At 40.8% G+C, this 15,319-nt stretch overlaps 1 protein-coding gene across 2 annotated transcripts in view; it reads left to right on the top strand.

The window, feature by feature from the left end:
- Positions 1-15,319, top strand: part of thra (thyroid hormone receptor, alpha) — a 184,991-nt gene that overhangs the window by 118,417 nt on the left and 51,255 nt on the right. The window contains exon 4 of one of the 2 annotated variants that reach the window (XM_023949083.1): positions 4,170-4,509. In XM_023949083.1, coding sequence (XP_023804851.1) covers positions 4,448-4,509 — 62 coding nt within the window. In that variant the 5' untranslated portion in view covers positions 4,170-4,447. 2 annotated transcript variants of the gene reach the window in all.

Raw genomic sequence — 15,319 nt, 5'->3', positions numbered from 1 at the left:
GCAAAAAACCGTCGCAAAAAAATGTGCCGACTCGGCAAAAACGAAAAAATTCGGAACTTTTTTTTTGAGAATCGACTAACGAAACCAATAACCAACGTTGGGCATCAATGGCAAGCTACTGTGGTAAAAATGTTGTAATTAGAAGTTGTAGATTTTGAACGGCGTGCGCGTGGCGAACTAGCAAAGTGGCGCACTGTTATAACTCCTATGTTTTTCAAAGGACTACTGTGAAATTTGAATGCATGCATTAATGCCTGAAACAGAATACATTGAAAAACACTGGATATGGACATATAAGGAATGTGGGCGTGGTTAGCATAAAACCACTGTTGCTAAGGACAACAAAAAGTTTACTTTTACCGATTTGTCCGAAACTGACGTCAATCTGTTCGTCCTCCCGAGGGGACCAAAACATAAAATGGTTGCTATGGAGATAAAATCAACAAAAAAGCAGCCATTTTGGAAAAAGTGGGTTTTTTATCAACTTATGACATATAGCTCTCACCAATGGAGGAATGTTTTTCTGAGTCAGTCAATGATGCTGATCGCTATGCTAGCACTTTTAGCCACATTAGCATAGCTAGCATAGTTAGCATAATTAGCATTTTAGGTAATGTGTTTTTCTGAGTCAGTTGATGATGCTGATCGCTATGCTTGCACTTTTAGCCACATTAGCATAGTTAGCATTATTAGCAAATCCAGCCTTGACTAACTTTTCATTTGTGGATGGTGAGGACGGTGAGGGCGGCGAGGGCGGCGGTGGTGCGTAGCGTTTATCGTGGAAGGGGGGTTGCGTCTGCGGGCCATACAACGCCGCTTGCGGCTTTAATTCTCCTCTTTTCCACCTCGCCAACGATAACTTCTACTTCACATTGAGTGAAGTTACATTTTTTTGATTTTCTCTCCGTGTTTGCCATGGTTTCGCAATCAATGAATATTCATTTGTGGGCGTTTCACGGACTATTTATGGGCAACTATGGGCGTGTCATGAGGCCGCAAAAGCTGCGCAGCATTTAGAATTGGTTGTGATTTATTAAGGGAAAGATGCGTAGGATGTGCGTGCGCACGGTTTTATAACTCCGAATATTTCTGTGCGTACGCACGTCCTATGTTACATCCGTACGCCACTTCTGACGCAAATCCTACGCAAAGTTTTATAAATGAGGCCCCTGGAGAGACCCACTGCTCCTCCAAATCGAGAGGAACCAGTTAAGGTGACTCGATTATCTGGTCCAGATGCCTCCCGGGGAGGTGTTCCGGGAATGTCCCACTGGATGGAGACTTGGGGAAAACCCTGGACACACTAGAGAGACTACGTCTCTCGGCTGGCCTGGCGAACGCTCGGGGACCCCCGGAGGAGCCGGAAGAAGTGGCCGGGAAGTCTAGGCGTCTTTGCTTAGACCGCTGCCTCTGTGATCCAGTCGTAGATGAGCAGATGATAATGGATGGATGTTCAGTTCTATGCAAATTGAAGGCAGGCAGACCATCCAGAAAACTGAAATCACAGGGTAAAGAGAGGAAAAAAATGAAGGTCTGAAGTTTCTTCAACCATTGTCGAGCTCTAGTGAACAGTAGAAAAAGAAAAAGAATCCCCTCCTTGCTTGTCCAGAGTACATTGTGGGCTAAATGCGTGTTCAAGAACCAGCATTTAGCACATTCATTTTCATTCAAATGAAATGAAAATGTCAGCTTTTATGGCTCCAAGTGCTATTTCAAGTCTCTTCCAGAAAATATAAAAAGTGAGATGCAAGCCATGTTTCACAAGATGTTAACGTTATTCAAACGTCTGCATGTCTAATTCAGTTACAGCAAGTCTGGTTTTTGTAACTTTTTAATAATTTCCTAGTAATTTAGGAGCCTTTTTATAAAAAAAAAAAAAAAAAAAAAAAACTTGTTCTGCTGCCTGAAACATTTTATTCTTAATTAAAATGGCGTAATATTGGCATATGTCATATACTTATACAGCGCTTCGACACATGGGTGGGCAAGGGGGGAATTGAACCTGCAACTTTCCAATCAGAGGTCGACCTCCCTACTGCTTCACCACAATCGCTGAATTAAACCAAAGAAAAATGGAACACTTAAAAGCTTGTTGACTCATGATCATTTTGTAAAGTGTACTACTTTATTTTTCTGTTGTGTTTAAAGCAAAACAGCAAAGTTTAGTTAGTTTAGTTTACAATGATTGTGTTATTTTACACCATAGTATATTTTCTAATACTAACTTATTGAAACTTTGATTTCTTTGATTTCTAACCAAAGGCTTTCATAGGCTATTATTGATGGACCAAGTAAGGGTTAATGGCCTTCGTAGTATGCATTATCAGTTTTTAACTCACGCTGTAGAAGCCTTTTTTTTTTTTTAAGAAGAAAAATCTTTTTTGGCCTTTTTGTCCGTTCTGGCTCTCCATAGCATGTATTTTTACACTGCTACCTTTATCTTTTTTGTCAATGAGAGCAGCTATGATGAGCAGGTGACAGCAGTTAGAGAACTTAAGAAAACAAGTTATTTATTTATTACTTCATTAACAGAAAATTAAACTAATCCAATGACCTCCACTCTTTAAAATTAACTTTTTTTATTTACTTCTTTAAAATCAGGCTTTCTGTTTTTAAAAGACACCCTTTCGAAATGAAGGATGTGAATTCTAAGACATTAGAGACTTTCGCTGGTACTGTCAGGCTACATCTAGAAAACTCCCACTTTATAATCATCATACACTTACATCATTTCCTTGTCATAAGCTAGAAATATGTCACATAAATCTGTCATTAATTGAAAATCTTGAGGTTGCTCAACTTTCCTGATATCTATCTCTGAGAATCGGAGCTGAATCTTTATTTTGGTTCGTTGTTTCATCCACAAACTGAAATAAAATAAGTTTATTTAACCTATTTCCCTTTTTACTTCTTAATCTTTTTTTCCTCCTACCTCATTCTAGACCATATTTTTTAATGTTATCAGAAATTCGCTTAATCTTTCTGACTTTCTCTCCCTCCTTTTTTTGAGTGAACACATTTTATGCCATGACCTTGACTACATGGAGGCGTTGAAGTGAGCACAACTTTAGGGTTGGAACATGAGACAAACAAGGACACAGCTGCTGCACCAGAAAAAAAATGAAATAATAATAAATAATAATAATAATAAATAAAGCGTACAAGTTTGACTACAAAAATATGACTTGCATGTTTTATTTCAAAAAAAACCTTGGGGGGGGGGTGTCACATCAACTTTTTCTGGCAGTTTCTGTCTGGATACCTTTTTTTGTTGTTGTACTAAAACCTTCTCTGGTAACCTCTGTCTAATGATCATCTACTCTTGTTGGTGATGTATTTCCAGAATGACAAACAAACATTTTTGCTAATATTTTCTGGCTTTCGCAAATCTTCTTAATTCAGCTTTTGTTTTAAATTGAGATGTTGCCTTCAAGTTAGATTTATTCCATTCAGTTAAGATTAAACTTGTGGGAGAACCTTTGCACGGTAAAAAATCTACAGCAAAATCTCCTTTCTTGCCAGTCACAGCTATGATATCAAAAAAAGGATAATCCCACTGTTCCTTATTAGGAAGACACTGACGAAGGGATTAGTGGGTCAAAGAATTAAGTATTTCCAGGACAACAAAAGCGGATCTTTTTAAACTCTTTCTGAGTCGGTGGTGATCTGACCTGCTTAAGGTGGAGCAAGAGGGGGCATTAAGCTTTGGGATTCAGTTTCCCAGGTTGCGCCAGTTGTAGCAATAACATTTAAAAATGGAGAAGGAAGGCTAATTTTACAGTTGGATTAGTGGAGCATATGAAGGTTTTGAATGGGAGATATTGTGAAGGTTAAATTTAGTCATTAGCACAGCTCATTACGTGCTGACCCAGTGACTGATAGCTTTACTATCATATGCTGAGCTGTCAATAAGATTAACAGTCACTGTCGGAAAATCTGTGGTTAAGAATAAGGTAGAGTGAGTTGTTTGATATTTAGCATATTATCTAAGCACTTTAAAGGATCATTCAATGCCAAAATTCTTGATGTTTCCTGGAAATTTCCACATGAAAAGTAACGTTTTTTTGTATTTTTAATTTTTTAATTTTTTTTAAAGATGTTTTTGACCCGATCGTCATGATGTATTTTGAGGCATGATCTGATTTTGGTCCTCTTTTTTACTTTTTTAGGTTTGTTCCCACCGCTCCGGCTGTAACTCTTAAGACGATTCCAGAAGGACCTTCACCTTCGCCTCAGGAGTTCTCCAAATCCTTCATATTGTGTGTCTACCACCTTTCGGTCTTGCAGGGGGTTAACCCCCGCCCCCATCAAGGGAACCCCAGAGACGGGCCTCTGTTATGATTTACTCTCCTGCCCTCACTCCACAACCATCGAATGACAAGTGTGCATCCGAGGGTGGGGCTTGCCTCAGTCTCTCACAATTGGTTGCTGAATGGAATTAAGGTGAATGGAACACATGCCCAAGGAGCAGGACTCTAACTCTAACCCATCAGAGGGCGAAGAAAAACAGTGAGTTTGCCTTTTTTAAACTTTTGAATACAAGTTTATATTTAAATTGTCCTGTTTGTGACGCCCTCCTTTTTTAGAGCTGGGTATCAAACTTCACATGCTACATACACCAAGTTGATGAGGATTGACTGTGAATTAGGGATGTCAGAAACTCTGAGGAAAAGAACTATAGCTGTCTGCGTTTTGTTGTTTGTCACAAAAGACTAAAGGAATCCAATGTGCAGCTCTGTGTTATCTGACAGAAGCCAGCAGAGTAAAAGGCAGTTTATTGGATTCCTACTGCTTTTACATTTTATGGTTGGTACTACATTACATTGAGCCTGTCTCCAAACAGTGAAGTGCACACAGAGGAATGTGGGATTTGTAGTCAAACAAGCTAAAGCCAACAAACCTAACTGAATTAAAACTATTATTTTGTACATAAACATTTTGAGTTAAACTAAAGTGGGGCATACATATTAACGGATATTATAATTTAGTATATCACCTTTGGGACACTAAAGAATGTTTTTTTTTTTCGAAATATGACTAATGTTACAGCTCATTATCCTACATGGAAGTAAGATAACTCGATCTCTGAGGCACCGCCTTTCACTCCTTGTGAATGTTGCCCATTTCATGACGTCAACGTAGAGCCGGCGTGTCTGTGTTTCACTCATGAAAACAAACATCCTTCGAACTTTTGCGAAGATGGATGTGCATATTGTGGAGCCTTACCAAAGTCGTCGTCAGCTCTGCGGAGAAACTGTGTGTGTGTGTTAGCCTGGGGGTGATGCTGGCAACCCAGACTCCTCCTGGAAGGGGCTGTTCCTCGCTTCCTCACCATCTGAGGACCCACTCGTTTTCGTGGATTGGGAGGGGCCGGTGCCCGGAGCACAGGGTTTTAGAATACTCAAAAATGCCTGAATGGATCAAAATACCTTCTCAGCTGCCCTTACAGCGAGACAAAAAAAAAAAAAAAAAAAAAAATTTATACTGTATTCATCCCTCAATGGGGAAATTCTTCTCCGCATTTGACCCATCCCCTGGGGGAGCGGTGAGCTGCAGCTGAACCGCGCTCGGGAGGCAGTAGTGTTAAGGGCCTTGCCTAAGGACCCCCACTGGGTGATGTTAACTGCTCGCCATTGATATGGTAATTGCCCCCCAGTACCATTGCTTATTCCCCTCCGGGAATCGAACCCTGGATTCCTGCATGGTAGCTTGTCACCTTACCAACCGAGCCACCCAGCCACAAAAGCTGTACAGCGAGACAAAGGGAAAACCTGTACAATGTGCATGCTATGGACAACAGGTTCCAGGGAATACTTATACAACATGCAAGGAGAAGTAAAGGTGAAGTAGGTGAGACACAGATTTTTTTACTTTGTACCACCCCTCAGCCCCCACATGCCCCCCCCCCCCCCCCCCCCCCCACACACACACACACAAATTCTGGGGACTGCGCAAGGGTATGTGCTGTTCACATGATAAGTGCATGCTCCTTGCATGCCCTCTACCTGTTTGCACCTTTTTTGTTGCAGACGGCCTGCATCTGGCCATAAGTTGTGAGTAATGACTTGAGTGTGGCGTACGGATACTGTACGTGTCACCATAGCCGCATTTACACTGCATGGTTCAAGTAACCCAATTCCGATTTTTTTTCCTCTCATGTGGCACAGATTGGATATGACCGGTTAACGTGTAAGCAGATCGGAATCAGGCCACACTCATATGTGGAAATAAATCTAGTACGAATCGGATATGTGCATTTGCGTGTGCCATGTAAGCAGACAAATCGGATATTCCCCAGTAAATGCGAGTCGTACGTCAGTGACGTCAACTCAGGATACCACCAACTGAGATCACATGACTTATTAATGTGCTTTTGTGCGCTGACTTTGCTGTTCGAGGACAGCTGGAGCCCCATCAGCTGTTACCTTTCAGCCTCAGGCTTCAGACCGTAGTCGGAAACCGCTGTTATTTCCGGTCCGTCCCGGTCGGGACGGAAACGCTAAGTAATCAAGCGGGACACCGTTGCTCTGGAACAGGCTAGAAACCAATTATTAGTACAACACAACGTCTGCAAACATGTCCTCGGTCAAACTCAGAGAGAGCACATAAACCGGCCGAGCAGCCCTTGTTTTTCCTCTCCCGCGCATCCCCTCTGGTGCGCCTGCCTCATCCTGGAGCGCCCAAGGCAACGCTTCCTTCCGTCGCTGCGTTGCCTCCATGACAACAGCAGTCACACAAAAGAAACACAACAGGGGGGTGGACAAGCTTTGCTTGTTTCTTTTTCGCCATGCTAAATGTTTGCCTATTGGACCAACACGCATCTTCTAAATGTGCTTTTATTATTGTTATGATTATTATTAAGGGCCTGCTCGCTCATAACTTTTTTAATCCGTGCGATCAGTGCTCAGGTCCGCGGAAGGCAGAAATGCTGTTACGTAGTCCTTAGAACGTCTACCTTTGATGGTTTCAGCATTGTATAGTGTAAATGCAAAAATCGGATACGGGTCACTTTTAAAAGATGATGTAAGCGGGTCGTCAAAAAAATCGGATATAGTCAGAAAATCGGATTTAGGCATCAAGACCTGCAGTGTTAATGCAGCCCATATGTCATAGGTGCATGCAACTTACATTAGCCCCATGAATACTTCATACACTTACTACACGCACAACAATCATACATTCCATTTTAAACAAGTCTCAAGGGAACTGCAAGGTGCCCCTGCACACCGCCTAAATTGCTCCTCTCTACGTCCCTCCACCGGCCCCGACAACTGAAAAACCTGCAGCCCCCATACGGGTCAACCCCTGTTTGGGCGCATCTGACTATAGCTTTGCAGTGAGGTCAATGCTTAAACTTTTGTTTAAGAACTTCAAAGTTGTTACTGACAAGAAGATCAAATCGCTGTGAAGTTTAATGTCTTTTTGTTTAAATTAACCTCAAAACATTTTACAATGAAACAAGTGTAATTCAGGAGCTCAGAAATAAGAGCCAGTGGCATCATCAGTCATGGTATGAAAAAGTTTTAAACAATTTCTGGCCTCTCCTCTTGTTATCCTTCTCTATTGTGTTGAATTGTTTTTAGAAGAAACCTTGTTTTGTCACAGCAATCTCTCTGAGCTATGTTTTACATCCTCGACCATTCTCTAAACAACGTTTTCTTCTGTCTATTTCTTTTTCTCTTCTATAAATTGGAAGCAGAACCAGTCAAACTGGCTTGAACACAAACAAACGCAGAGCTTTTTAAGCCCCTTCTCATTAATGAAAACATAATATTAGTAGAATGGAGCCTTTCTCAAAGACAGAAAGGCAAAAGGTCTGTGTACCAATGAGACGACGGCATAACAAAACGGCTTATCAGTCAATATCAGCTCACTTTAGCATTAAAACTGGGTTCTGTATAAAAAAAAGAGACATAGTTTCCCTGAAATTATGCAGTTGAAATATTAAGTTATTGCTGTATGTCTGGGAGTACTTCAAGTTGTCAGCCCAGATCAGGATTGTCCATTTTTAAGACAGTGCGTGAGAGCAAGAACTTAAAGAGAAACATGTGCAGAGATTATGTAAGCTTCCATCGGATGGGGTCATGTTTCTGTTTAATCTTCCCTCGACATGCTTACAAGGACCATAACAAATAAACGTTGCAGAAAATATTTAGCAGCAAGTTTATTGTTGTCGCAACATCATGTAAAAAAACAAAATCTTCTTTTGACTCTTTGTAACAAAAGATGAGATAACATGACATTGTTGGACACACCAAAACACTTTATTAAGCTTATTTTTTTAATGCGTTTTTGGTTCAGGTTCAGTCTGTCTTATGAAAATAGCAATATAACTCAATGCGTTAGTCTTGCAGAGGCCAAGTGCCCCTGCAGTAATGGAGTATCACATTTCCCTGCATACATTCCTCAGCTAACATGGACACCTGTCTGTGGATTTAAAGCTTTCCGTCTGGGAGGACAGTTGGTATCATGCACATTTGTGTTAATGTTCCATATTTTTACCCTTCATATCACATGTTCAGAGTAACGTACCTTGTTCCCTATTTCTTGACCAATATTTTTGTTTTGTTTTTGTGTCATGGTTTGGGTTTCTTTTGTCTTGGTTTTTGATTTATTTCTTGTTCTGTCATGTTTGGTTCTGTTTCCTGTTTTATTTTGAAAGGTGTTCTGTTTGGTCATGTTCCTGAGTTTTACTTCCTTGTCCCTATCTGTCCTGATCATGTTCACCTGTGTCTTGTCTGCCCTGTCTGTATTTAAGTCTCGTCTCTCCCTTCCTCTTGTGCTGGTCCGTTAACGTCGTAACGTCTCTTCCATGTAAGTCTGCTGCCATGTTTCATGCCACGCCACAGTAAGTTTAGGTTTGTTTGGTTATCCTGCTCTGCAGCGCCTTTTGTTTGCAATTAAACCCTCTTGCCTTGGAACCGTGTGCCTCCTGCCTCTGCGTCTGGGTCCTACCTGCTCTCCTGCCCCCCATATCCTGACAGTTTTGTGTGGTATGGCTCAGTTAAGGTGAACTTTATGGAATAATCTAAGTAAAGGTCTAAGTGGTCTTTAAAGACTCTCAGTTTTCCAGGTCATGTTAGTACAAGAGTCCTAGGTCCTACAAGGCCAACTGGCTTTTAAGACCCACTCAAGTCATTTTTTTAATCTATTTTCAGAGCATTCACTGTGGTCTTTTAATTATGATAATGCCGTTTTTTTTGCCAAAATCTTTTGCCAAAACCTGTATCATTTTCTAGGACATAGTTTCTGCAGAGCAGCAGGAGTTCGTTGGAAATTTGCCCTTTAGTTAGTCGTGGGTGGAACCATTAGCGCAGAGCAATCCTGCCCCCCTTCCCATCACCCATAAACATAGACTGGAAAAACAATGGACGAATCAAGGTGTGACGTCACCGATAAAAAATGCCTTAACTCCGGCTCATGCGAAATGAGGCCAACTCTCTCACCATTGCTTCCTGATACGGGTGTCGCGATATTGAAACCAGTTTACAGTGATTGGTCCGAGTCGCTCTAAGTCATCGTATGGCAACCACTGTCGCCAAAGAGGATTGAGTTTATCACAAATCCACCTCTTTCCACACCTCTACATCGTGTACCATGCATTTTTATTGACTGAAATTGCGCAAATTGGAATTGCGATAGTAAATTTGCCTAATCGAAACATTTCGATTGCGAAAAACTTGCATTTATCGAAACAAAAATGTTGCGCTTAGAGGAGGTGGTTTTATGGGCGTATCGAAGTGGAAACACTTTTTTTCAAATTAAAGAAGTCACGTGACCAACAACTCTGCACTGGTACACAGATTGCTTCCATAGTCCGTCACGGTTGCTGTTGGGCGAATGAGGAATACAGCCCGGATAGGTCGCCAGCCTGTGGTCGCTTCGCCATGATCCCGGCATTGCAGCTCACTGTGCCCGGCGGTGGAGCTCGCTTGCTTGCTATGCCAGCACCTGGGCAGCTGGCTGGCCGCAGACAGAGTGCAGCTGCAGGATGGGAAGGCACCCAGGTCGGGCCTCCTAAATCTTATGATATTTTTCCTATTTTCATCAAGACAATTATTAAAAGATCGTCTAGTTAGATTCTTGTGTTTATTTTTTCCCTCTTGAACTAATGTGGGTCACAGAGACACCGAAGTTGCGGCGGAAAGATTTTTTTTCAGCGGTAACTGAATTATCTGTTGAACCAAGACATGGAGACGTGATTACAAAAGCTTTTATAGTACTTTTAAAAAGAAATAAATCGGATCTCTAAACATCCTTCGTGTCTTCCATGCATTGTTATGAGATATACACAGACAGAAATGTAAATGTTTGTGCTGTAAATCAAAGTATTGTTCACACCCGTGTTTTTGAATGATTTATCACGTGAGTTGGTTTGTGTTTATTCGCATAATTATGGTTTAATGAAAACAGCAAAATTGTATTTTTTTCGACATTTCCATAATTTCAATAAAGTTATGTGCATTTGTGTAATGTAAACACAGACTGTATTCAGCTTTCCCTTTATAGAGTCCATTACACGGGCTCGGAAGATTTGTACAAGCCATTGAGAGCAATCCATTCTTCCACTTTCGGCTTCTCCCATCAGGGGTCGCCACAGCGAACGAATCGCATGGTAAATTTGGCAATGTTTTACGCCGGATGCCCTTCCTGACGCAACCTTCTCAAACCGGGCTTGGAACCGGCAGAGGTAGAGAAGGGAACAGGGAGGAGCCTGGAGTCGAACCCGGGTTTCACGGACGGAAGGCGCCGCAAACCAGCACGAGCTAAACTGGCTTTGAGAGCGATCCATTCAAACATTTGAATTTGCAAAGGGTAATTTTGTATTTGTTAACCTTTATTCTTATTTTTTATAGTTATTCACTCCTTCTTCATCCACGTTAAGCCTGAGATACAGAGGAAAATGTTTGTTGTATTTGAATGCTTTAAAAAGAATTTTAAAAAATTAAGGAAAAGGCCTTTACAGACGCCAAGGATGAAGTCTGCTGCCATTAGTAAAAAAAATCTGTCAATCAAACGCCTCAGATGTTCGACATCAGACCCACATGCTTTTACTGAGGCATCTGATTGGTCATTGAATGATCTGAATAACTTGCGATAATATCTTTAAAAAAAAATTAGTATTGGATTAAATATTATGAAGAAGGCATCAGAGCAAGAATAGTGATACTGAAAAATAAAATGACAGAGTAATAGTAGTAATAACTGTCTATTCCTCAATAGAAGTCCATGGGATTTTGGCTTCTTGGGAACACGAGAATGGAGGGGTTGAGCTGTCTATTGTTCTCTGAAATTTTAAGCTTAATTTTCTTTATACATGTCCTCCATCATCAGAAACAGGTCAGAAGAACATGTTAAAAACACTAAAAACAGCATTTTAATTGTAGTGTGTCTTTATTGTCTGTATTTTCTTTACTCTTTTGTCCTTAAGTCTTTCTACGTTCAGGGCCAACAAAATTTCATTTTCAGATGAAATGAGACCCAGTTTTTTCTTTTTTTTTAATCCTCCACTATCTTTTGAAACAAACCTTTTTAAATCTTTGTACTGGGCATCTTATAAAACCCTGAAGAGTGTCTAATGTTCATTGTTTAATGACATATTGGAATCTTCTTTGCCGTTGATTTCTTCGTCAGCAGATTTACAGGGTGTTGTGATGAACAAATCAAAGACTTGTGTTTTTTATGAACTGTGGTTTGCTTGCTTTCATGCTCTTCTTCTTCTACACACTGAAGATCACACCTCTCGCTTGTTTTTGGCTTTATCGTTCACCTAAACCACATATTCACCACTGCGGCGTTCAGCTTCATAATCCCTAAAAAAAAGAGTCGTCCTTTTCATCTCATGCTGTCAGAGAACGACTCAAAATTGTTTGTGTATGCAGCGTGAGGACGATTGGTAGTCATGCAGATTTCACCCAACACCTGTCACAAAGAGCAAAACACTTTTTCTGTCTTCTTTTATTTTTTCTTGTGTTGCCCACGACACTATCCATGTCTGTGCATTTATCTTTGTGGTTTCTCCCTTCCCATTTTGTTACTCCACATCTGGAAGCCAAATAAGGATTCAGCAGCAATGCAACTGCATTCAGCAGTTCCTAGAAGATTGAGGATCCCCCACCGTGCCAGCTCTTAGGACTTCACCATTGACTGCGTTGTCTGTTACTTTATTGCTGCTTATTTGTTTTCAGGCTTTACAAACAGGGAAATGATTTCAAGTCAAGCTGATGTTTCAGAGCTCTATGTTTAGCAATAGCTTTTGAAACAGATTTAAAAATAAAAGGGTCTTTGGTTTTATTGAGACCATCCCACAACTGAGAATTTGGCATTGTACATATCAAACAAAAGGTCCCAGTTAAACCTATTTTGATCTAAAAATTAACAAAACATCATGTCTAAGGATTAAAATGTATACCTAATAATGTAGTCTTATGCTTTAAATTTGCCTACAGTGAAAATGAATATGACATCAACTTGTAAGTAAATTTATTTCTGTTTGGGACTTTGGAATGGGGCACCTAGTGGTTAGCTGATCTTACTCTTGTGTTCAGGTGGCTTGAAACCAGAAATCAGGTGTTGCCCCTAAGTGATGAAGCATTTACATGATAACTTATTTCACAACTCTTACTAATGTGTTGGTGGAGTGATATTTTCAGCCGAGGGGAAGGTGTGGTCGTATACCTGTCAGCACGCTTGAACCCATCACACTTTACACTTAGGACGTTCCCTTCCAGGAATGGTATTTTTAAACAGCTATTACATATCTAAGCAACAAAACTAAACAATAACCAACAGGTTACAGCCCTAGTCTGTGATGGATGTTTTAGCAAGTTGTAAATATTCAAAAGTATTTTACCAAATCAAAAATATACCTGAATGAGTTTGGGTTAAAGTCTCAAGCTTTTGTACAATTCCACATTTTCTGACAGAATATAACAAATATGAAAGATGGTGCCACCTGGCTGTTAGTACAGTACAATGTGTTTGGGGTTCTTTTTGCGGTTGAAATTACTGCTGTTCACGTTGACTGCATTCCAAACTGCAAGAACATCACGTTCAGCTAGACCTCATCTGATTCTTCTGGCTGCAACCCAAAGGACTAAAGTTGAGCTGCGGTTGAATTTTGTACAGCTTTACCTTATTAGTTTATAAAACATTAGTTTACAAAACATTAGTTTTTCTTAAAACCCATAATTTTCTGTGATTTTTTTTTAAATCTATAACCCTTCTTTTGTGAACAAAAGTTACACATTAGGGATTTAAGAAGCTTTCCGAGCATCTTGTTGCACGTTTACTATGCATAGTCCACAGCTGTGCATCCAGGCTGTGGGAGTTGTCTTGCTTACTCTCAATGGCATGCTATATCTTCCTGTGGGTAACACTGTAATTTAGAGACTGGCGTGACACAACAGGGAACAAAGTGTCCATTAGCTCTGTATGTCTTGGCTGGGACAGACTAGCTGTAGAGCTGCAGCATATTGGCACAGCAAAAGACAACTCTGGCGACTCTAAATGCAGCACCAGGGGCAACAATCAGACACTGTCATGGGTATAATTCCCTAGACTGTTCTGTGGGTCCATGTCATGTTGTGTTTGTGAGGAGCATGAGCTACAAAGCTGCTCTCTGTTCTTTAGCTTGACTCACACACTGAAGACAAGACATAACAAACTTCAAAAACAGTACCATCCTGGTGTCATCTGCTAAATACTCTGTTTAGCCGATAGTCGCTAGCTTTGCGGAGAAAATGTGTGTTTGTGTGAGCCTGGGGCGGTGCTGGCAGCACAGATTCTTCTTGGAAGGGGCTGTTCCTCACTTTCATATATATGAATGAATGTGAGAAACTGCTCATTTTGGTGGATTGGGAAGGGCTGGTGCTCAGAGCGCTGGTTTTTAGAGTCAAAGCTTAGGCTCTAAAGCAGGGGTGTCAAACTCATTTTCACCAAGTGCCACATCAGCATCAGCATGGCTGTCCTCAAAGGGCCAGATATAACTTATACATGTAACTAAATGTAATGAAAAATACACGTAACTACTCCTTAATGTTAAATAACTCATTTATTTATAACTTTTTAAAGTGACAATTACAGTTGCATATAAAGCAAATGTTTGCTTGTTACTCTAGAATAAATTCTTTTAAATTTGATTCTGTTAGGTTATATGGACAGTGTTTAAATCCTAATGTATAGTTGCCCTATCCAATATTTCAAGTCCAATTCCCCCTAGATATGAATAATTACACAACCATTTTTTATTTTTTATTTTAAGAAATTAAAAACCTTTATGCTCTTGCGGGCCAGATAAAATGACATGGCGGGCCACATTTGGCCCGCGGGCCTCGAGTTTGACACATGTGCTCTAAAGCCATTGAGATTGTAACATAAAAAACGACACAAGGGTCTATCTGGTCTGGAGCCAGAGTAAATAGACTATAAACATTAACAGTCACATATTTGTAATGCAGACATGGTGCATTATCCCCCAAGGCTGACAAAGAGAAGGTCTAAATACCAACACCTACTGCATCAAGGTACATAGTAACTGAACTAGGCAGGAATAGTCTGTGTATTTTGAGTGTAGCCAAGGCGAGCATCGCTAAGCATTCAACCCCATTGCTTCTTCAGCATCGTCCGGTACAGATGAAGTTCTGTGGGTTGGCCCTAATATCGTCTGCCTGACAACCTAATAAGCACTATACAAACCACGCAGTCTCAAGAGAAGAGTCGGGCTTTGCTGTCTTTAGTGTTTACTGGATGTTACTGTTTGAGAAAAAGCTGAGTGCATTCAAGTATGCTATCTGGCTAAAGTTAGCACAAGCGATAAAAACATCAGGTTGCATGAAGAGACACAAAGATGCATGCAGGAGGCATGCCTTCTGCAACCGCAGCTCTGCCATGCATACTTTACATTCCCATCATGTCCTCTTGTGACTTTTGCAGAAGAGGTTCAAACTAGCATGACCCTTGCATAGTCTGTTTGCATTCACACTGCAGTGAACCAGACAGTTGAATCCTTGTTCTTGTCTGCTTAACTGTGGTACATTTGTTTGGTCTGCAGCAGGGGTCAGGGGCCTCATTTATAAAACTTTGCGTAGGATTTGCGTCAGAAGTGGCGTACGGATGAAACATAGGATGTGCGTACGCACAGAAATATTCTGAGTTATAAAACCGTGCGCACGCACATCCTACGCATCTTTCTCTTAATAAATCACAACCAATTCTAAATGCTGCGCAGCTTTTGCGGCCTCATGACACGCCTATAGTTGCCCATAAATAGTCCGTGAAACGCCCACAAATGAATATTCATTGATTGCGAAACCATGCC

The sequence above is a fragment of the Oryzias latipes genome, chromosome 19, assembly GCF_002234675.1.
Source record: "Oryzias latipes chromosome 19, ASM223467v1".
Classification (NCBI taxonomy): domain Eukaryota; kingdom Metazoa; phylum Chordata; class Actinopteri; order Beloniformes; family Adrianichthyidae; genus Oryzias; species Oryzias latipes.
The sequence above is the reverse complement of the archived record's forward strand: the minus strand, read 5'-3'. Positions and strand labels throughout refer to the sequence as shown.